The 17,596-nt window shown below is 36.1% G+C and overlaps 1 protein-coding gene across 2 annotated transcripts in view; it reads right to left on the bottom strand.

The window, feature by feature from the left end:
- The window catches only part of LOC107186110 (cAMP-specific 3',5'-cyclic phosphodiesterase, isoforms N/G), a 72,267-nt gene that overhangs the window by 31,096 nt on the left and 23,575 nt on the right, over positions 1-17,596 (bottom strand). For both annotated transcript variants that reach the window (XM_015573916.1, XM_015573917.1), the window contains 3 exons: positions 12,225-12,326; positions 11,580-11,644; positions 10,252-10,364 (listed from right to left, as the gene is read on the bottom strand). In XM_015573916.1, coding sequence (XP_015429402.1) covers positions 10,252-10,364; positions 11,580-11,644; positions 12,225-12,326 — 280 coding nt within the window. The remainder of the gene's footprint in view (positions 1-10,251; positions 10,365-11,579; positions 11,645-12,224; positions 12,327-17,596) is intronic.

Genomic DNA, 17,596 nt, shown 5'->3' with positions numbered 1-17,596 from the left:
ACAATTAAGGAGGTGGCAAAAATTGTACAGGCTTCATATTCAATCTCTTGGAATGTCAAGCATTTTTTACCTTTCCTACTGAAGATCCTAACAGTAATAATTTTCTATTGAGAGAGTATGACAATTAAGGAGGTGGCAAACATTGTACATGCTTCATATTCAATCTCTAGGAATGTCAAGAATTGTTTACCTTCCCTATTGAAGATTCTAGCAGTAACATTGTTCTATTGAAAGAATATGAAAATTAAGGAGGTGGCAGAAATTTGATAAGCTCCATATCAAATCATTAGGAATGTCAAGAATTTTCTAACTTTTATATCGAAGATCCTAACAACAGTACAAATTTTCTACCGGGAGAGTATGGCATTTAAAGGGGTGGTACAAATATTATACACTCCATATTAGATCTCGTAGAATGTCAGGAATATTTTTCTGCTCTCACTGGTCCATCCTAGCAAAATTGTAATTTTCTATCAGGCGAACATAACCAGTCAAGAGGGTAGCACAAATTTAGCAAAAAATTTATTGTACATACCAAAACTTATTAAAGTCTTCCGCTGAAGTATCCGACAAAATATACATTCCGTGACAAGAAGACATGACGGTCGAGTAGGTGGCACAGGTAAAAATGATACGTATTGGGCACATGCTGTAAGACAAATGGCCGTCGTAACACGTGGTAGCCCGGAAACACGTCAACAAAGATGGAAATAGACGGCTGGGTGGGGGGTAGAAGACATATAGAAACACAGGGAACGGGGATGGCGGATTTACGTAAGGCTCGACGTATTTTTATTAAATACTACCACTGGCCAGAGATGCATGTAATAAACCGTGGACGAGCTGCCTGCTACAGGGGTTTAAGTATACGTATTACGTAACAAAAGAGTTGGAGACTATACTCTGACAAAAATGGTGATCTTACCAACAATGAAAGATATTATACGAGTGACATAAAACGGGACCAGTTTTTCCTGAAAATGTATTCCTACTATTTTTTTTTAAATACATCTATTACTTTTGAACTGGAGAAAAAAGAAATAACTTTTTCAGTAAAATCTTCTATTACTTTTTATTGGCCCCAATCCATTTTTCTGAAAAATCAAAAAATAATTGTCACAAATTCGAATATCCATAAGGGTTTTCTGTATAGACGTATAAAAAGATTTCTAGCTGTGATGTTTACGATGACAAAAATGACACTCGGTGTACCACGCTTTTGTTGGACTGATCGTATGGTAGCCAGAGTTATATTAGTCACTAATGAAAGAAACAGACTACTGAGTAATGTCCATTGTCTAATAGAGGGATCAATCCAGATGTCAGTTGCAAGGACAGGACGATTGAATTTCAGTAATTGCACAATTGATCGCGCCTGGCGAATAACCGTTACATAATAATGTCGCTGTGCCGATGTCACGGATTCGTCACAAGATTGCGACGTGATCAAAGACTAAAACTTCGCAGTTTCGTTATACAACGCTCTCCTATTTCAACATTTCAATTCGTGCGCCACCGCCTGCACTGCAAACATTACCGAACCGTATCAAACAAGACGTAAATAATTTATTTACAGAAAAAAAAAAAGAACAACAAATGGAATTTGATCTTTTCAGCTGAATAATTGGAAACAATGCGAAATTGTAGGCACGATACTTTTGAATAATGAAAGTGGCTGCGAAAAGTGAATAAAGTTGGTGGTAGGGCGACGCGACGCCAAGGCAAATTTTGGCTGGACGCCAGTTTTATGGATTTTCGGGAAAATTCGACGAATGTATACTCGTTCGTCTCATTTAGGTCGCGAAGAGAATTGATTTCCCCTAATCTGTCCGGATTCGTTTGTTTTCCGCGAACCACCGACCAGCTGGAAGCGTTGCAATTTGTCACCGATACGAATATTTCGGGAAATGATATTCGACGAACGATACGCGGTTCTTGGAAGCCATTAATTGCACTTATGATCACGCCTGTTTGGTATTCAGTACTGAACAGTTATAAAAAAACTAATTCGTATAATTTACCATATTTGCTTGGAATTTTGGATAACATTTGATTCTCGGAAGGCATTTTAGCACTTACGATACACTTATCTGGTGTGTGATTATCAAAGAATTATGAGAAATTTATTATTGTAATTTAACATATTTGTTGGGATTTTAGAATGTCACTGCATCCTCAGAAGCCATTGATGGCACTTACGATCACACTTGTCTAGAATTTAATACTAAAAATTTGTAAAAGAATAATTTTTTCAGTTTAATTAATTTTTATGCTGTCCTGATATGACCAATGTAAAACTATTCACGGTAGATCTAGTGCCGATTAAACGTGAGAGAATGTACAATGAAAACAAATCAATTAACGGTATTTTTTTTTAAAGAAAATCACATTTTAATGGAACTTGCAACAATACGCAATGAAAGAAAAAAATTATTCGTTCAATTTACCATATTTTTTTTGGAATATAGAATTTCATTGTTTCCCATAAATTTAATCAGAGCCACAGCGACTGGTATTGCCTACAAAGGGAATGAAATCGCAGATATAATCTTAGTTCCATTCAATTTGGTTTATGACGAAATCAAATGAAGTTCGGTTGCAGGAAGAATATTCATTTAAATGATAATTGTACTCCACGAGAGGGGAAACCTGTTTCAATATTTACTTTTCATTGTCCCCGTGTCCCCATTATTGGACAATTATTGAACGTAGATGAAAACGTATAATGGATGTTTTTTTTTTTTATAAAACATTCATGTTACATACAGAAACGAAAGGTATATGTATTTTGCATGTGTACTTTTATGAAATCCTACTGAATACTAACGCATTAACATAGCAGTATTCAAATATAAAGTATAATAAATAGACTTAATTAACATCGGAATATTTATTTTTCCGTTATTGGAAATTAAGGAGTATTCTACTCGTTCATTAATCATAAAAACAAGAATACTAGCTCCCTCCAGAAAATGTTTACAATCTCAATAAATATTAACGAACAACAACCAAGCCCCACCAATTATTAAACTACTAAAACGCAAGCGAGTATGATATTATACACCAATGAATTTTTAGAACCTACAAAGTGGAAAGAATTTGACAGGTCTGGCTTCTCGCCAGGCTAATTCGCGGGATTATCAATGAACGGAAAGGCCTGCTTCCGTTAGCGCTTCCGCTGGCCTTTCCATCGGCGTAAATCCGTCGGAAAGCCCACGGACCGTCGCGAAAAAACGCGGATCCCTTGGCTGAAGAGCGAAGCCAGACGGTATCGATCGCCGTCGACGTCCAAGCGACGAACGGAATCGACAAGAACCGGCGATAATTCGATCACCACTCGTCGCCCGGAAACTTTCGAAAGGTTAGCGCCATGGAAGATTTCAAGATCGAGTGGATGCCAACGGAGTTTCCGTTACCTAGGGAATTTCGACAGCGATATCGAGATCGAGCGATTAACATTCCGTCCAAGACAGTTTGTCCAACGGTGCGCAAAATTGTTCAAACATGTTCAAACATTTGTGCAAATTTGTACCAATTTATAGAAAACTATTCAAATAGTTGCTCAGATTTGTTCAAACTTACGCAAACATTTGTGCGAAGTTGTTCCAATTTATCCGAATACTTGCTCAAACTTGTGCAAACTTATCAAAATGTTTGGTCAAACATGTCCAAACATTCGTGCATACTTATCCAAATATTTGCTCAAACTTGTTCAAACATTACCAAATCTTTGCTCAAACTTGTGCAAACTTATCAAAATGTTTGGTCAAACATGTCCAAACATTCGTGCATACTTGTACAAACTTATCCAAATATTTGCTCGAACTTGTTCAAACATTTCCAAATATTTGCTCAAACTTGTGCAAACTTATCAAAATGGTTGGTCAAACATGTCCAAACATTCGTGCATACTTGTCCAAACTTATCCAAACAATTGATAATTGTCTGAAATTCGTGCAAACTTGCTGAAAAATGTCTAAATATTCGCGGGGACTTAGTCACAGCTTTTGAAGGTTTGTGAAAATAAAATTGTTGTAAAATGAAATTTAGTAAGTGTGCTAGTGATTAATATTCTATTTATATTAAGAATATTCAAGAACCTGTGTTGGAATATACGACGCCACTTTGTCAAGAGAAAAACGTGACAGATAGTCTAAGTTTATACTAGGTAGCTATTTCACTGAAAAAATAATTCTGGAGTGTTTATTGGTACATTTAACAACTATCGCAAAAATGATAGCTTATATGCACAATTTGTTATGAAAAATTACGATTTCTTTTGGAAAAAATAAATATATACTTCATCTTAATAGTGTCGAAGTTGATTAGGATGTTAGTAAAAGTGTTCGTGACAGACGATAAAAAAAGACTGGAAGTAGCACGAGTATTATATTAATCAGACATTTGCTAACTGCGCTGGTCAGACAAGTAGTAAAGGTCAATAACAGTTTGACTTTCAGATTACATGTTGCATATCACTGGTCAAGAATCCAACCTGTCTAAAATAATCTGTTACATCAAATTTACCAAGTAGAATTCTTTATTTGGTACCACTTAAAAAATTATATAAATAAATCTATAAACAAAAACTTTCGGTATTTCTTATAAACATCAATCTCGAATTCCCAGGACATTTTCCATTCTACTGGAATGATTACAAGACTAAAAAAGAACAATAGGAACATTAAATTGCAAATTACAAATTGTGTTAAATGTACCAACAAATGAGACACTAATTTTTTACAATACACTGTTAACATAGTTCAAATATAAACAAATTCTCCCAGTTATTTTTTTTAAAGTGGCTACAGAGTCGGTTTAAAAGAAATAAACACTAAAGTTGATAAAATATAGTGGATTATTTCTCTAAATGCCCATAAAAAAATGTTAAGTTCTCATAGTTTAAATTCCAGACTTCGTTAAATTATCATTTTTCACAAGATCCAAAAAAATTATTTTGAAAATGGACATAATTTGAATCATCCAACATGCCATGAATTTGGCATCACTACGTCTCCATGAGATAATTCAATTTTGGCCATTTATAGATCGCAGGGAAGGTGATCGAATCGGCAACGTGTCCCGGAGAGTTCGGCTATTTCCAACAGAAAACGAACGCAAAGTCCCTCGCGTGACTCAAGGGCCGCCCTTGTCTGTACCGGCTTCTTCCCCGGGAAAATCGATAGTTTGAATTAATTGACCTACATCGGGCGCCGAGGACTCGTGACCTCATCATTAGGCACGTTGCGAGCGAACCGATATGCAGGTCGCTGTACACGTGGACGAACTATGAATACAGTGGCGACGAGCAGGTGGCAGAGCACCGACAATTTATTTATAACGCCCGGCGAGCCGTTCAACTTCACCCTCTTCCTACACGTCCAGCTTTACAGGGTGATTACAAAAAGAAACAAAGACCATGCAAATTTTTTTTTCTATCACACCACAATACTTAGGAACAATTTAACTGAATAAATTTCTGAAGAGGCACACTATTTGTTGATCACCCTATAGTTTGGAAAATTCAATTTTAAAACAATCGGTTTTTGTTCGAAGACAATTTTATCCTACTTTACGAGTAAGTTTCTTATCACTCACACCAGAATCCTTGGGAACAAATTAACAGAATAAGTTTTTCAACGGGTACATTGTTTTTTTATCACCTTGTGGTTCGGAAAATTCAATTCTAAAACTACTGTTCTCTGTTCAACGAAAGATTTATCCTATTTGTAATCAGTAAGTTTCCTATCACTGGCACCATAATCCTTGGGAACAATTTAACAATAAGTTTCGAAGAGTTTCAAACTATTGTTTCTTGTTCAAAGAAACGTTTATCATACTTATAATAAGTACAATGACGAAAAATTACAATTGACTTAAATTTACAATTCTTCCAAAAAGTAATAGATAAAACATTTGTTATATTTTTAATAAATAAATTTATAAACTAGAAGTGAAGTTTCTGTTACTTTTTATCGATGTTAAGAGTATTTCTTGAAATTACTGTGATCTTTTCGTAATCCACAAACGATGAAACGGAGAAAATTGCATCGTTTGAATGCTGAATATGATTTTTACAGGGACGACAACGGGAATCACCGTAGCCACGCAGCCCACGTGTTTTCCTCCGATTAATGCCGCGAAATGCAGGATTAACGTCCACGGTTTCTGCCGAAACGCGTGGGCACGATCGATATTTCCTTGAATCCCTGCCAATTCGATACTTTACGCCGCCCCGTGAGCTCGCAACCCGCCGAGCAATTAATACACGTGCAACGATTCACGAAATTACAGGAAATATTTTACGAACCACGTGCAATTTTCTCGCACACTTGGCCCAAAAAATGGCCACATACTTTTTCCATAACGTTCCAAATCATTTGACACTTCGAGATCCCCTTCGAACTACGTGATTCCCCATAAACCTTCAATTTATGGTTTGGCGGGAAATTCAAACTTCCGAAACAATTTCCAAAAATTCTCTCCTTCCTAACCCTTTATAAAATTCACAGTCCTACTTCATACAATACTAAATAAAACGTCTCTTTCTATCAACATTCTTAAAAAAGATTTAAATAAACATTCCCAGTAGATTAACATTTATGGTATCCTAAGGTACAAAGAAAGGTCTTGGTTTCTAAATAAATTACCCACGAGACCCCATGATCTTTACCCATTTCACTCTTGAAGGAACGTTTCACCAAAGACCTTTGGCATTAAAGATTTTTCTCTGATCGAGCTTCGTTCAAAGTCCCGAGAGTGTTTGGCGATGATCGAAGCTGGTGGATCCTGGAATTTCGAATTGTGGGGCGCAAAGTTCAAGTGCAATGATTGGTCTCAAAGTCCAGCAGTCGTGTGTGACCGCCAGGAACATGCTCCAAGGCAGTCGGCAAACAAAATTTCCACGGACGGCCTTGGGTTATGGATTTATTGGCACCATCGGCGGGCTTTATCAATCGCCTTGACCGTGAAGCTTACGGAGGGATTACGCAACGGTGGCTGGCAAATATTCCGCGTGGTCTCGCGGGTCAAAGTCGAGCCCCGGGACTGCGAGCAAGTTATCGACCGTGACGCGAAAGTTTCTATTTTCTCGTTAAACAGCGGGACCCGCCGTGCTCGTTGCATTTCGCGAAACGAAAACAGCTCGTAAACATCCCCTCTCCGCCCTAGATACACACGTAGAAATAAACGGATGCAAACAAGAGGGCACCGTTTAAACAGTACGTTACGATCGTCGTACAAATCAATCCTCACGAATTTTCCAAGTGACCCTATGTTTGATCGTAAATTCTGTCCTGGTTTTATTCTTTTTCTTTCGATTTTATACGTGGATACGGTTAGAAATTCTAGGAAAGAATTTTAAGGAGTATTGGGGTTCTCACGTTTTTTAAAATAATTTCTTTTTCGGAAGAAGAGACAGAGATTCTAGGTATCTATAATTTTGTCTTCGAGGGGAATTCAGAATGGCTAGTTTTAATACTTTTCTTAGAAAGTAAACGGGGTAGTTTACAGAGAACGTATAATACTTCAACTTTATTAGTAGTCTATTCTATGGTTTCAGTCATTTAATATGATGGATCTTTAATTAGCATTGTGGTGTTGAAGTTTCAAAGGATTCAGTAAATTTTTAGAAGAATTAATGTTTTGCTAAATAGTTTTTGTCCAAATATTTGTGCAAACCTGTCCAAACATTTGTACAAACTTGTCCAAACATTTGTGCAAACCTAAACCTAGCCAAGCATTTGTTCGAACCTGTCAAAATATTTGTGCAAACTTGTCCAAACATTTGTGCAAACTTAACCAAACACTTTTAAATATTGCGAATAATTTTACACCACATTCTTCTTGCAACATTATCCTTATTATCATTGTTTTAAAATATATTCTTCAATCTCATTTCCCTATCATCAAGTGTACTACTAAGTAATCCGCTAAATGTTGTCACATTCAATATTTATGTTTCAAAAGATCGGAAATCTCTACTGCTTCAATAATGTACATCTTCGTTCTTCAACATCCGCCGCCATTTTGAAAAAAGAAAAGGCGGGAAGACATACTGAATTCAAACTACGTCACCATTTCATTCAAACAGTGGCTTACCCTTTTGCACACGTAATAGGAAGGAATATTAATAATTTTTCAATTGCAGTTTTTAATTTTAAACATACACCTAACAAATAAAACGAAGAAAACTTGAGTCTGCGGATCGTTCACGTGTGCTCCAGGTCCTTAACAAAAACGGACTACCTTGACCCGGCTACGTGACACCCGCGATATTTCGCGCGAATTTTAAACCGACAAGGAGATCATCGCCGAAAAATCGTTTCCTAATAGAGGAAGTCGAGGCTGCCCGGTCAAAATTCTGTTTGGATTTCCAAGAATTCGCGAGGCTACCGGCCCGCAGCTATAAATCCCGCTCATCAGGGAGATACGGTCCTTGCCCGTCGATTATATCGAGGTCAATTTCCCCTCGTGTCACAAAACTGATTAACACGTTCACTGTCATGACGGTCACCGGTGACCGACGCAGAACCATCCGTCCACGCTGTGTCGGTTATCGGTGTATCCATAGAATCTCCTAAAAATTTTATACATTTGGTAGTTTGAAAAACTATTTGAAACTGTATAGGATTCAGTGCTACAAATTATTATAAATTTTGGTAAAACAAAAATATAATATTTTGAGACTATTACGATGAAAACCTCATTAGTCCATTCTAGTTAATTTTTTACAAATAAATATATTAACTTTATATAAATTTTTAATAAATTGTTAACTTTATAATCATTTTCAACTTAATTATATTTTTCATAATAAATTTCTTTCATTTTTAACGAATTGTTAATGAATTATTAACCTTATAATAATCTTTAACTTTAATCAATTTTTCGAAATCAATTTTCTTTTCATTTTGAATGCATTTTTAATAAATATTTAACTTTACAATAATTTTTAACTTTAATCAATTTTTCATACTCAACTTTCTTTCACTGTTAATGGATTTTTAATAAGTTTCTATCTTTATAACAACTTTTAACTTTAATCAATTCTGTATAATAAATTTGTTCATTTTTCACATTATTAATTCGGCATATTTATTTTATCATGTTTATACAGGAAGAGTGTCTGTTCAGTTCACTTTTCATTAAAAAGTAATCTACAACTTTAATTGGCAGACGAATGAAACGTTTGACGAGTACGAGTAAATGAAACTTATTGCAAGACTAATTAAATTACTCGACGTTGATTCATATCGGACTCATTCCGTGGGCAAACCTATTGTAATTCTGTGTTTCGTTAAATTTACGTATCGTCGGACAAATGGAGCGCCGGTGACGTTTGTTGGGATACGTGCTCGAAGCACTTAATCGAATCGTGACGTATCTTCCGGCGGGATTGAGAAATGTGACGTGGTCTCGGACCGGTTGCGATAATGAAATTTTTATCGTGGAAATCGCGCGACAAATTAATCGCGATGAAATTTCACACGATAATTCGTGGTGGCGATAAATATTCACGAAGACCCACGAAAGAAGTCTCGTGACGAATCGATCAATTGATCGAGACTGGAAATTTTTCTAAAATCAACATCTAGGTGAATTTTATTTCCGCTGAGAGAACTTCTAAATAACATACTTATTAAATTAATTTTACAAAAAATTTAACTAGTAAAAACATTAAATTCTGCAATGTTAGAATCTACCCCTTCCATTTGTTAACAATAATAACGTAATGTACAAATTTGTCTACTCAGCTACCAATATTCAAAATTAATCGATATTAATTAATTTCTAGTTGTTAGGATACTTCATTAAGATTTCACGAAGTTTAAATAAGTTACAGTATTCGTTTGAAGAAGGTTCAATGTAGTTAGTCAACAATAACAATTTAATAATTTAATTCAAGTTTGTATAAGAAAGTTCAAGTTTGTTAATCATAGTTTGAGCTTGCATAGTAAGGTTTCAACCAGTACTCTATGCACCCTAAACTGCATTTCGTCGAGCCAGATGATTTTGATCTGACTGTACTTGCTATCCCAGGCTTTATTGCCATCAATCTTCCCTAAACACTTCAATCTCTAAGAGGTTCCCCTACCCTTCCCCCGTCGCCAAGAAACCAGGTCTTCTCGAAAGATTGCCTACAAAGTCGTGCTGGATGCTGCGCGACTATTCACCGTAAGAACGAAGGGTGGACGGAGAAAAGGGAGGCGAAAATGAGTACCCAAAGTAGAGAACACGGTCGTTGCTTACCTTCAGCGAGGCCATGTCGGACACGGATCGATGCGTCTGAATGGTTTCCAACTGGTCTAAACACCAGTCCAGCTCCTCCATCGTCTCCACGGCCAGTTTCTGGTAGTGCTCCTCTGCAAAGCGAACGGAAACGGCCACGTTACAGAGACGATACGCTCGTGTCAAAGGGAGAAGCGGAGGGCCAGGTGCTCTCGAACAGGGATGCAAAGTTAATCGCGACATAAAGAGGATTTTCGACGGTTGAAAGAGTGATCTCTACGTCGTGGGGGCTAATTTTCGAGGAGAATCCAGAGGTATACGTGGACGGAGCCGTTAATTGAATCGTTGACTCGAAAGAACTGAAGGAAGAAGAGATTGTGAATGATCATGAAACGGAGCAAAATATGTGGATGACAGAATAATTCCGATTTTCAGGTTACAATAAATAATTTATATAGTAATTCCACGATAAATAAAGTTAATATGTTTATCATTTTTATTCTTTTCGCAATATTTACTATTGTAAAATAATTTATTACCGTATGTTCGATTAATTAACGCATCATGGTTTTTTTCGAAACGTTATACTTTCGATCTATTTCGCGACATGCCTTCCGGAGGGAAATTCGAACTTCTGGATTCTTTTTTCAAGGATATGTAAATGAATGCTTTTAATGGTTATAAATAACGACTGATGTTTATCTACCTGTTCGTTGATGCGAAAGAAATACCTGGCAATAACACATTTTTTGCTCAGGCTACTTATCGGAAACTGCCTCTAGGAAAGGATTTTTTAATGAGCAATTCTTACGACTCAATGCGCGGTGAAAGAGCTGAAAAGCGAAATATTCTGTGCTTCAATGGGAGAACTTATTAGAACGGCAAGGAGATTATCAGGAGTGGGCGAAATTAAAAGAAACGTTAAACCTTGTGGAAGATTGAAGGTTGCATAAGATACACAGCCGGGAGAACGGTTCGGACGCGAAACAAGAATGGAAGGTGAATTTACGTCAGAATGTTGGTAGACACGTGGCGTCGAACCGAATGGAAAAGTAAAAAAATGGAAAAAGCGACTGCACTGGGATTCCAATTTGCTAAGAGAAATCTGCGGGAAACGGTGCCCGATTAAAGTTAAAATAAACGGGATTAAATTTAACGGAAATTTTAGTTCGTAGAATCTTATATCAACTTTATAATTAATTATTGGAAAATATGAAGTAATTTTGAGGGGATATTATAAGTATGTAGAATGCCCCTCGAAAGGTCACAGGATCGTAACATATAGTGTGATATGCGATACATTTTCCCCAGTGCAATTAATTTTGTTTCGTGAAATACTGTTTTCTTACCTCCTGGCGCCAAAATCCGGGGCTGCGGTGTGCTGCTGCCCTGCGCGCTGCTACTCCTTCGTGATCTAGAAAGCAAAATTTACATCAAAACAAGAAAGAATAGTGAAAAAAACAATAAACGCTAAATTTTATTTACTGTAATTTAAATAAAATTCTGTCATCGAGAAATATTTTCCTTAAATTGGAAATTAATCGAATCGTCTTAAAAGAATTTTAACATGTTTGGTTAACAAAATTCTAACATTTAAATTTATCGATTATTTGAATGATTTTTTGAATATGAATTATTTACTAATAAATATTCTGTACTCCTTCCAAAGGCTGTATCAATTTTTCCATATAAATATAATGCAATATATTGAACATCATCAACATTATTTATCACTAATATTTATAATCCTAATAACAATTTTTAGGCATAGAATATACAACGCATGGTTACCTACAATTGACTAATTCCAGCTGGATTGTATACTAAAGGGTTATACACCCCCGTACATAAATAAATAAATAAACAAATAAACAGTAACTAAATATTCAGAATTGTCGCCATAATCAATTGTACAGCCCAGCAAGACATTACAGTAATTCTAGCTAACCAATTGTCATAGTAAAAGTTATTTGTTAATTTATAGTTATACTCACTTGTTCGTGGGCACATTAGTGAGCGACACGAAGTTGTTCCTGACCGAGCGCAAAGACGCAAGGATCTGCGCGAAAGGCGTGACAATGAGGTCCTCGCCATGACTGCAAATAAACTGCAAGGGATATTCAAATTGCAACGAACTCGTCTACTTGATGTTTCGAAAGCTGCACTCTATCGACATGCAAGCGTGACGTATCAAAGTTGCAAACTGTACACCGTTCACTTTCTTCTCTAATAGGATCACGCGCGACATTACTGTACTCGCCTTTACCTTTAAGTCCCCTTAATGGAGAATTCAAATTGCACAGTGACTGGGAAGAAATTTCATGTAAGAGAAAATGCACTTTCTTTCATGGACAGTAGATTGTATAATTTCACGGATACTTTGTGGTACAGACTGTAGTATACAGGGTGAATCACGAAACGTGGTCGGCTTAGATTATTCTACTGTCAGCTGTTCAATTGAAATTTTTTTTATCTATTGTAATATGATTGAAGGAGAGCTTTAAGACGATTGTACCAATATTTTTGATAATCCCCCTTTTTCCAGAATTTTCGAGGTCACTTTCAGTTTTTTTTTTATAAATGAACATATAATTTTCTTTTTGTTCATCGTTTAATATTGAGACTAATTCGGCAAGTATCGTAACAAATCATTTTTTTTGTTCTAAAACATTATAGGTGGAATAATCTAAGCTGCTCACGTTTCGTGGTTCACCCTGTAGAATTCAATGTGGCTGACTTGTCTGATGCGCATGCGCGACCGTGAGGTGGGAGAGTCAGCTGACCCATTAGGCAGTGGTTCTCAATACTACAATTGCTTACTGACATGTGACTCAAGTGAATTATTGAATTTATGATGTTGGTAAATTAAAAGTGACAAATGTTTTCATTTAACTAATTTATGAAGTTTTATTTTATACTATATTATCCTTGGTATTATATCGTATACTCTCTAAACGTAGTAACGATATAATAAATTAAAGTCAAGAGTTAGGATTGTTTATTCAGCAATTGATATTATATATGTGTCCCCTGTGACAGAGGAACTGAATAATTTCTTGTGTAAACTGTGTATTATGTAGGAAGAAATTGCTAGAGAAGAAAGTAATTTTCATATGGAAATACCGTCCGTTGCTCTATTAAATTCTCTACGGTGCTTATCAATAATCCAATTTTCCTGGAGATTCTTCAACTCGACCCGAGATGAATATAAATTGGAATGCCTATTTAATTATTTATGAGTTCATGGAGACAAATTATCCAGGATCGCATACAGAAAAATTTTATTTATTCTTCGCTACATCGCTAACAATTTTCAGCTCCTCCTGAAAGGTTATTTACTTTAATTTTGGTCCGAGAAATTCGATATAGTCTACTGGAAGATCCTAATTAACAGAATTTAATTTGGACGAAAATTTATCGAAGATATTTTACTCGCTCCAACATACATTAATAAAATTCAATATTGACGTTGTTTCTAATTAACAAAATTCATACCGAGCGAGCAGCCCGTTCTCATTAACAAATTGTAATTAGGGGAGCTAGCGAGCCAGACGAATTTGCTCCTCAGAGAACAAACTGAACGTCACGAATATTCAGCGAGAAACAATTCATAAGTGACAGAATTTAATACTAAAGTTTCTGTTTGGTGAAATATCATTCCACGTCTAAAGAATACAATAGGACGTAAACTATTTTGCTAAAAATACAAATTAACCTTTATAAATAAACCTCACAAAGATATGTTTTCATGAACTTATTTAAAAAAAACAACAATAGAAAACATAGATAAATAAAATGGACAGTTAATTCCCACGATTAATATAATAAAATTTTATTTAAATCTATTGCAAATATGTTATATATTCATAAAAATTTTCTCGATACATTAGATGCAGTAAGGAGTGATTCATACATTTTTTTGGAATTTAGATCGTTAATATTTTGTTAGGAAAGAATTAATATATTTTTTTTTCATTAATATTCGGGTGTCAGAGGAATCATAAGATTCGCTATTTTTTTACCATTTTCCGTTCCCTTGTATCTGATCATGTTTTCCACCTTGCAATTTTATAATATCAAAAGATCGATCGTGCAAGCTCACGCTAATTAGATCACACGCCATCCGAGTGTACAATAAATGATTTTACGCTCACGCAGCGAGATTCTTGTAAGGTCACAGGTCAAAATGGCCGTTTACAGATCACCTGTGCGCCATTAATCGATATATTATCCTAACACTGTCATTGATAATCACGGATTAATTAACCCAGTCCCGCTAATTGGCAAATTTTCACCACGGTTAACCTTCTGTTCGCGACAATGAACATACCCTACGCTGGAAAATTTCCCTGAGGCATCTCTTAATAACGAATGGCTATGACGCAGTCGACTTTTGTTCCATATTGGAAAACTCGATCATTTCCTTTTCGTTTTTTAAACTGCACTTCACAATTCACGTTATTCGCAATTTATATAAAATTTATGTGAGATTTATGTAAAATGGAAGTTTGTATAAAATTTATGTAGGGTGGAAATTGATACAAAATTTCTATAAAATGAAAATTTATATAAAACGAAGCTTTATATAAAATTTCTGTAAGATGAAAATTTATGTAAAATGGAAATTTAAATCAACTTTATTTAGTCTGCTTTTCTGTCCAATTCTTTGGACGAAAACACTTCTGTCCTTTATAATAACAGTGATGTTCCTTTCTATACATTTTTCACGACGTCACGCCTCGACCCCTAAATTTCACAGATCTCCCAAGCGTAATGGCTGACAGTATTCCAGAAAATTATCAGAAGAAATTACTCTGAACTGGTGAGACGAGCTCAGTGCGCGTGCACGATTGCTTTCGTCGAAACAGAGACACGTACGACCCCTATTAAAACCACGGACCGAGTATTCTTTCTAAATTATAATATATTTTAAAAATTTCAATTTTTCATTTATTTTAAATTCTACAGAAAAAAAATCAGTGATTTCATCACAGAAATATCATTAACCCATTAAGCACACGTCCATTAAGAAAAATCGAAAATTATACGAATTTTTTCTTCATATACCGGTCAGACTAGTTTGTTGTAACTGTTGAACCGAACTGACCGGTTGGAATGTTACTCACTCACAATATCCGTCTCACTCGACGATCGAAAAGTGGCCTAAATACAGTAGGAACGTTTCCATCTCCCTCCACTTTCGCCTCCTTGGTGGGGGAAACGATTCACTTTTTGCCTCGACCGATAAAACTTACCCTACTACGGCTAAAGAAGTGTCACTTCAAAAAGTACAGTAAATCACCGATAGATGTCAAAGGCTCAACAGAGTGTTTAAACGTTATCCCCACCACTAAGCGCTTGACTGGTTCCGTGAGGGACCCCCAGTAGCGTGGATGACGTCAGAACACTTACAATCAATGCCGAGGTCACCTCGAACACTTATCGATCAGTTACTGTAATATAAAATGCAATCTACAGTAGAACTAGGGTTATTGTCATCATTATCCGAAAAATACTTTTAAAAAATTCGATGTCCCAAGACTCCTTGGACACTGTAGATCAACCCTAGATGATTCATAACGACTTGGAGACGCCCACTTTATGGTTATTTTAGGTCTAAGGCGCCCTTGAGCCGTCTTCAAGGCATCATGTGCTATCGGAGCATTGAAATCCCATCCCTTTGTTCGAGCACCTCCAGCGGCTCTCTGTGACGCGGACTGAAGCGTATTATTACAAATTGAAGAAAAGCTGGAGCATGACTGACGCACAGAACACGTCACCGCGTCGCGCGAAACACGTATCATTCAACGAAATTTCGTATTCACCTGGTGAAATTTGACAGGCGTGAGCGCCAACCGCGTTTTACTATTTCTTTTTCCGTCCGCTTCACACCAAACGAAATAAATTATTCAAACGTTTCAAATGTTATTCCTAAATATGTTTATTTTGTCAAGATTTTCTGAAAAGTAAACATTTTTCATAGAATAACCTAACCCAGGCCTAACAAGGACATAATAAAGACGTAATAAAGACGTGATGTAGACCTAGTGCAGACCGGACAAAATTACTATGTAGAGTTTAATTGTAACTGTAAAATAAACCATGTTTAAGTGTTTTTTTAAGTAACGAGACCTGAAATTATAATTATTTTACTATTATTATTTAGTAAAGTCACAAATATCCAAACCAGAAAATATACCCTTGACGGGTAGGAAATTGCTTCTCAATGCTGCAGCGATTCGTTACCGAAAAATACAAAAATTAATCATCCGCTGAATCCCCCTTAACGAAAGCGTAATCAGCAAATTGACTGCAATTTCCTCTCCATTCAAACGGAATCAAATATCAAAATTTTCCCTCCCACAATATTCCACATTCGACCGTCCTTTCGGACTATCATTTGTCACCAGCTAAGCTTTCTATCGTGTCGAGTTTTTCAACGTGATCGTCAACGACCTCCGAAAATTCAAATCTAAATTCGGGGAGTGATGATATATACACGGTAGTGCGGTTTAAAAATAAATTCCCATTTCGTGAAAGTAGCTGGCCGGTTTAATTGTGTTTGTTTTTCAACAACTGAAAACTCGCGGCGGCGGAGCCGAGAATAGTTTCCCTGGAAAACTCTAAATGAGCTTCTGGCCTTTCTCCAAAAACACGAATTTATTTTGCGCGCCCGACGGTCATTTACTTGATTCATTATTCCGGACGCATCGAAACCGATAAACACGCGGTTGATAAATGTTAAAGCCATCCATGAATGAGTCCCTTGAATGTCAGCCAATTACGCTAGTCGTTCAGTTTCGCGTTGCGTAACGTTTTGCGCTCAGTTCTATGAAGGTTGCCGTTTCCATCCCGAAACATAAAGGATTGAATTTACGTAAGTGACGAATCATCGATCATCAATGCAAAATAGAAGAAACATCGTTTAAATCCTTGTTAACTATATTTCTAGTAAAACCTTGCATCATTTTGAAAAATTGTTACTAAAAATTCATCAAACGCTTGTTCCTTAAATAAATATGATAATAAATTGTCAACAATTATACATAAGAGTGCTCAAGGATATCATTGTTTACCTCTCCAGTAATCAAAGTGCGTCGTCAATTACATTCCAATTAACTGCCCAAGAATCGTTCATCGAACTTTTATCAACTATAATCAACCTCCAGTGCTCAACAACACTCTTCATCGGACCTAAGCAATCGCGCGTTGTAATCTAATTAGTTACAGGAATCGACTATCTATCATTCGTATCAATATCAATCAGATCTAGAAACAGTGACAAACAGATGATTCAGCGTGCTGAAATAAGAAATATGATCGGTCACAATCGTCGTCGACTCGAAACTCATCCTCTCTTACACAC

This window comes from Dufourea novaeangliae, unplaced genomic scaffold (genome assembly GCF_001272555.1).
Source record: "Dufourea novaeangliae isolate 0120121106 unplaced genomic scaffold, ASM127255v1 scaffold72, whole genome shotgun sequence".
In the NCBI taxonomy this organism is placed as follows: Eukaryota; Metazoa; Arthropoda; class Insecta; order Hymenoptera; family Halictidae; genus Dufourea; species Dufourea novaeangliae.
This window is presented reverse-complemented; position numbering and strand designations above follow the sequence as displayed.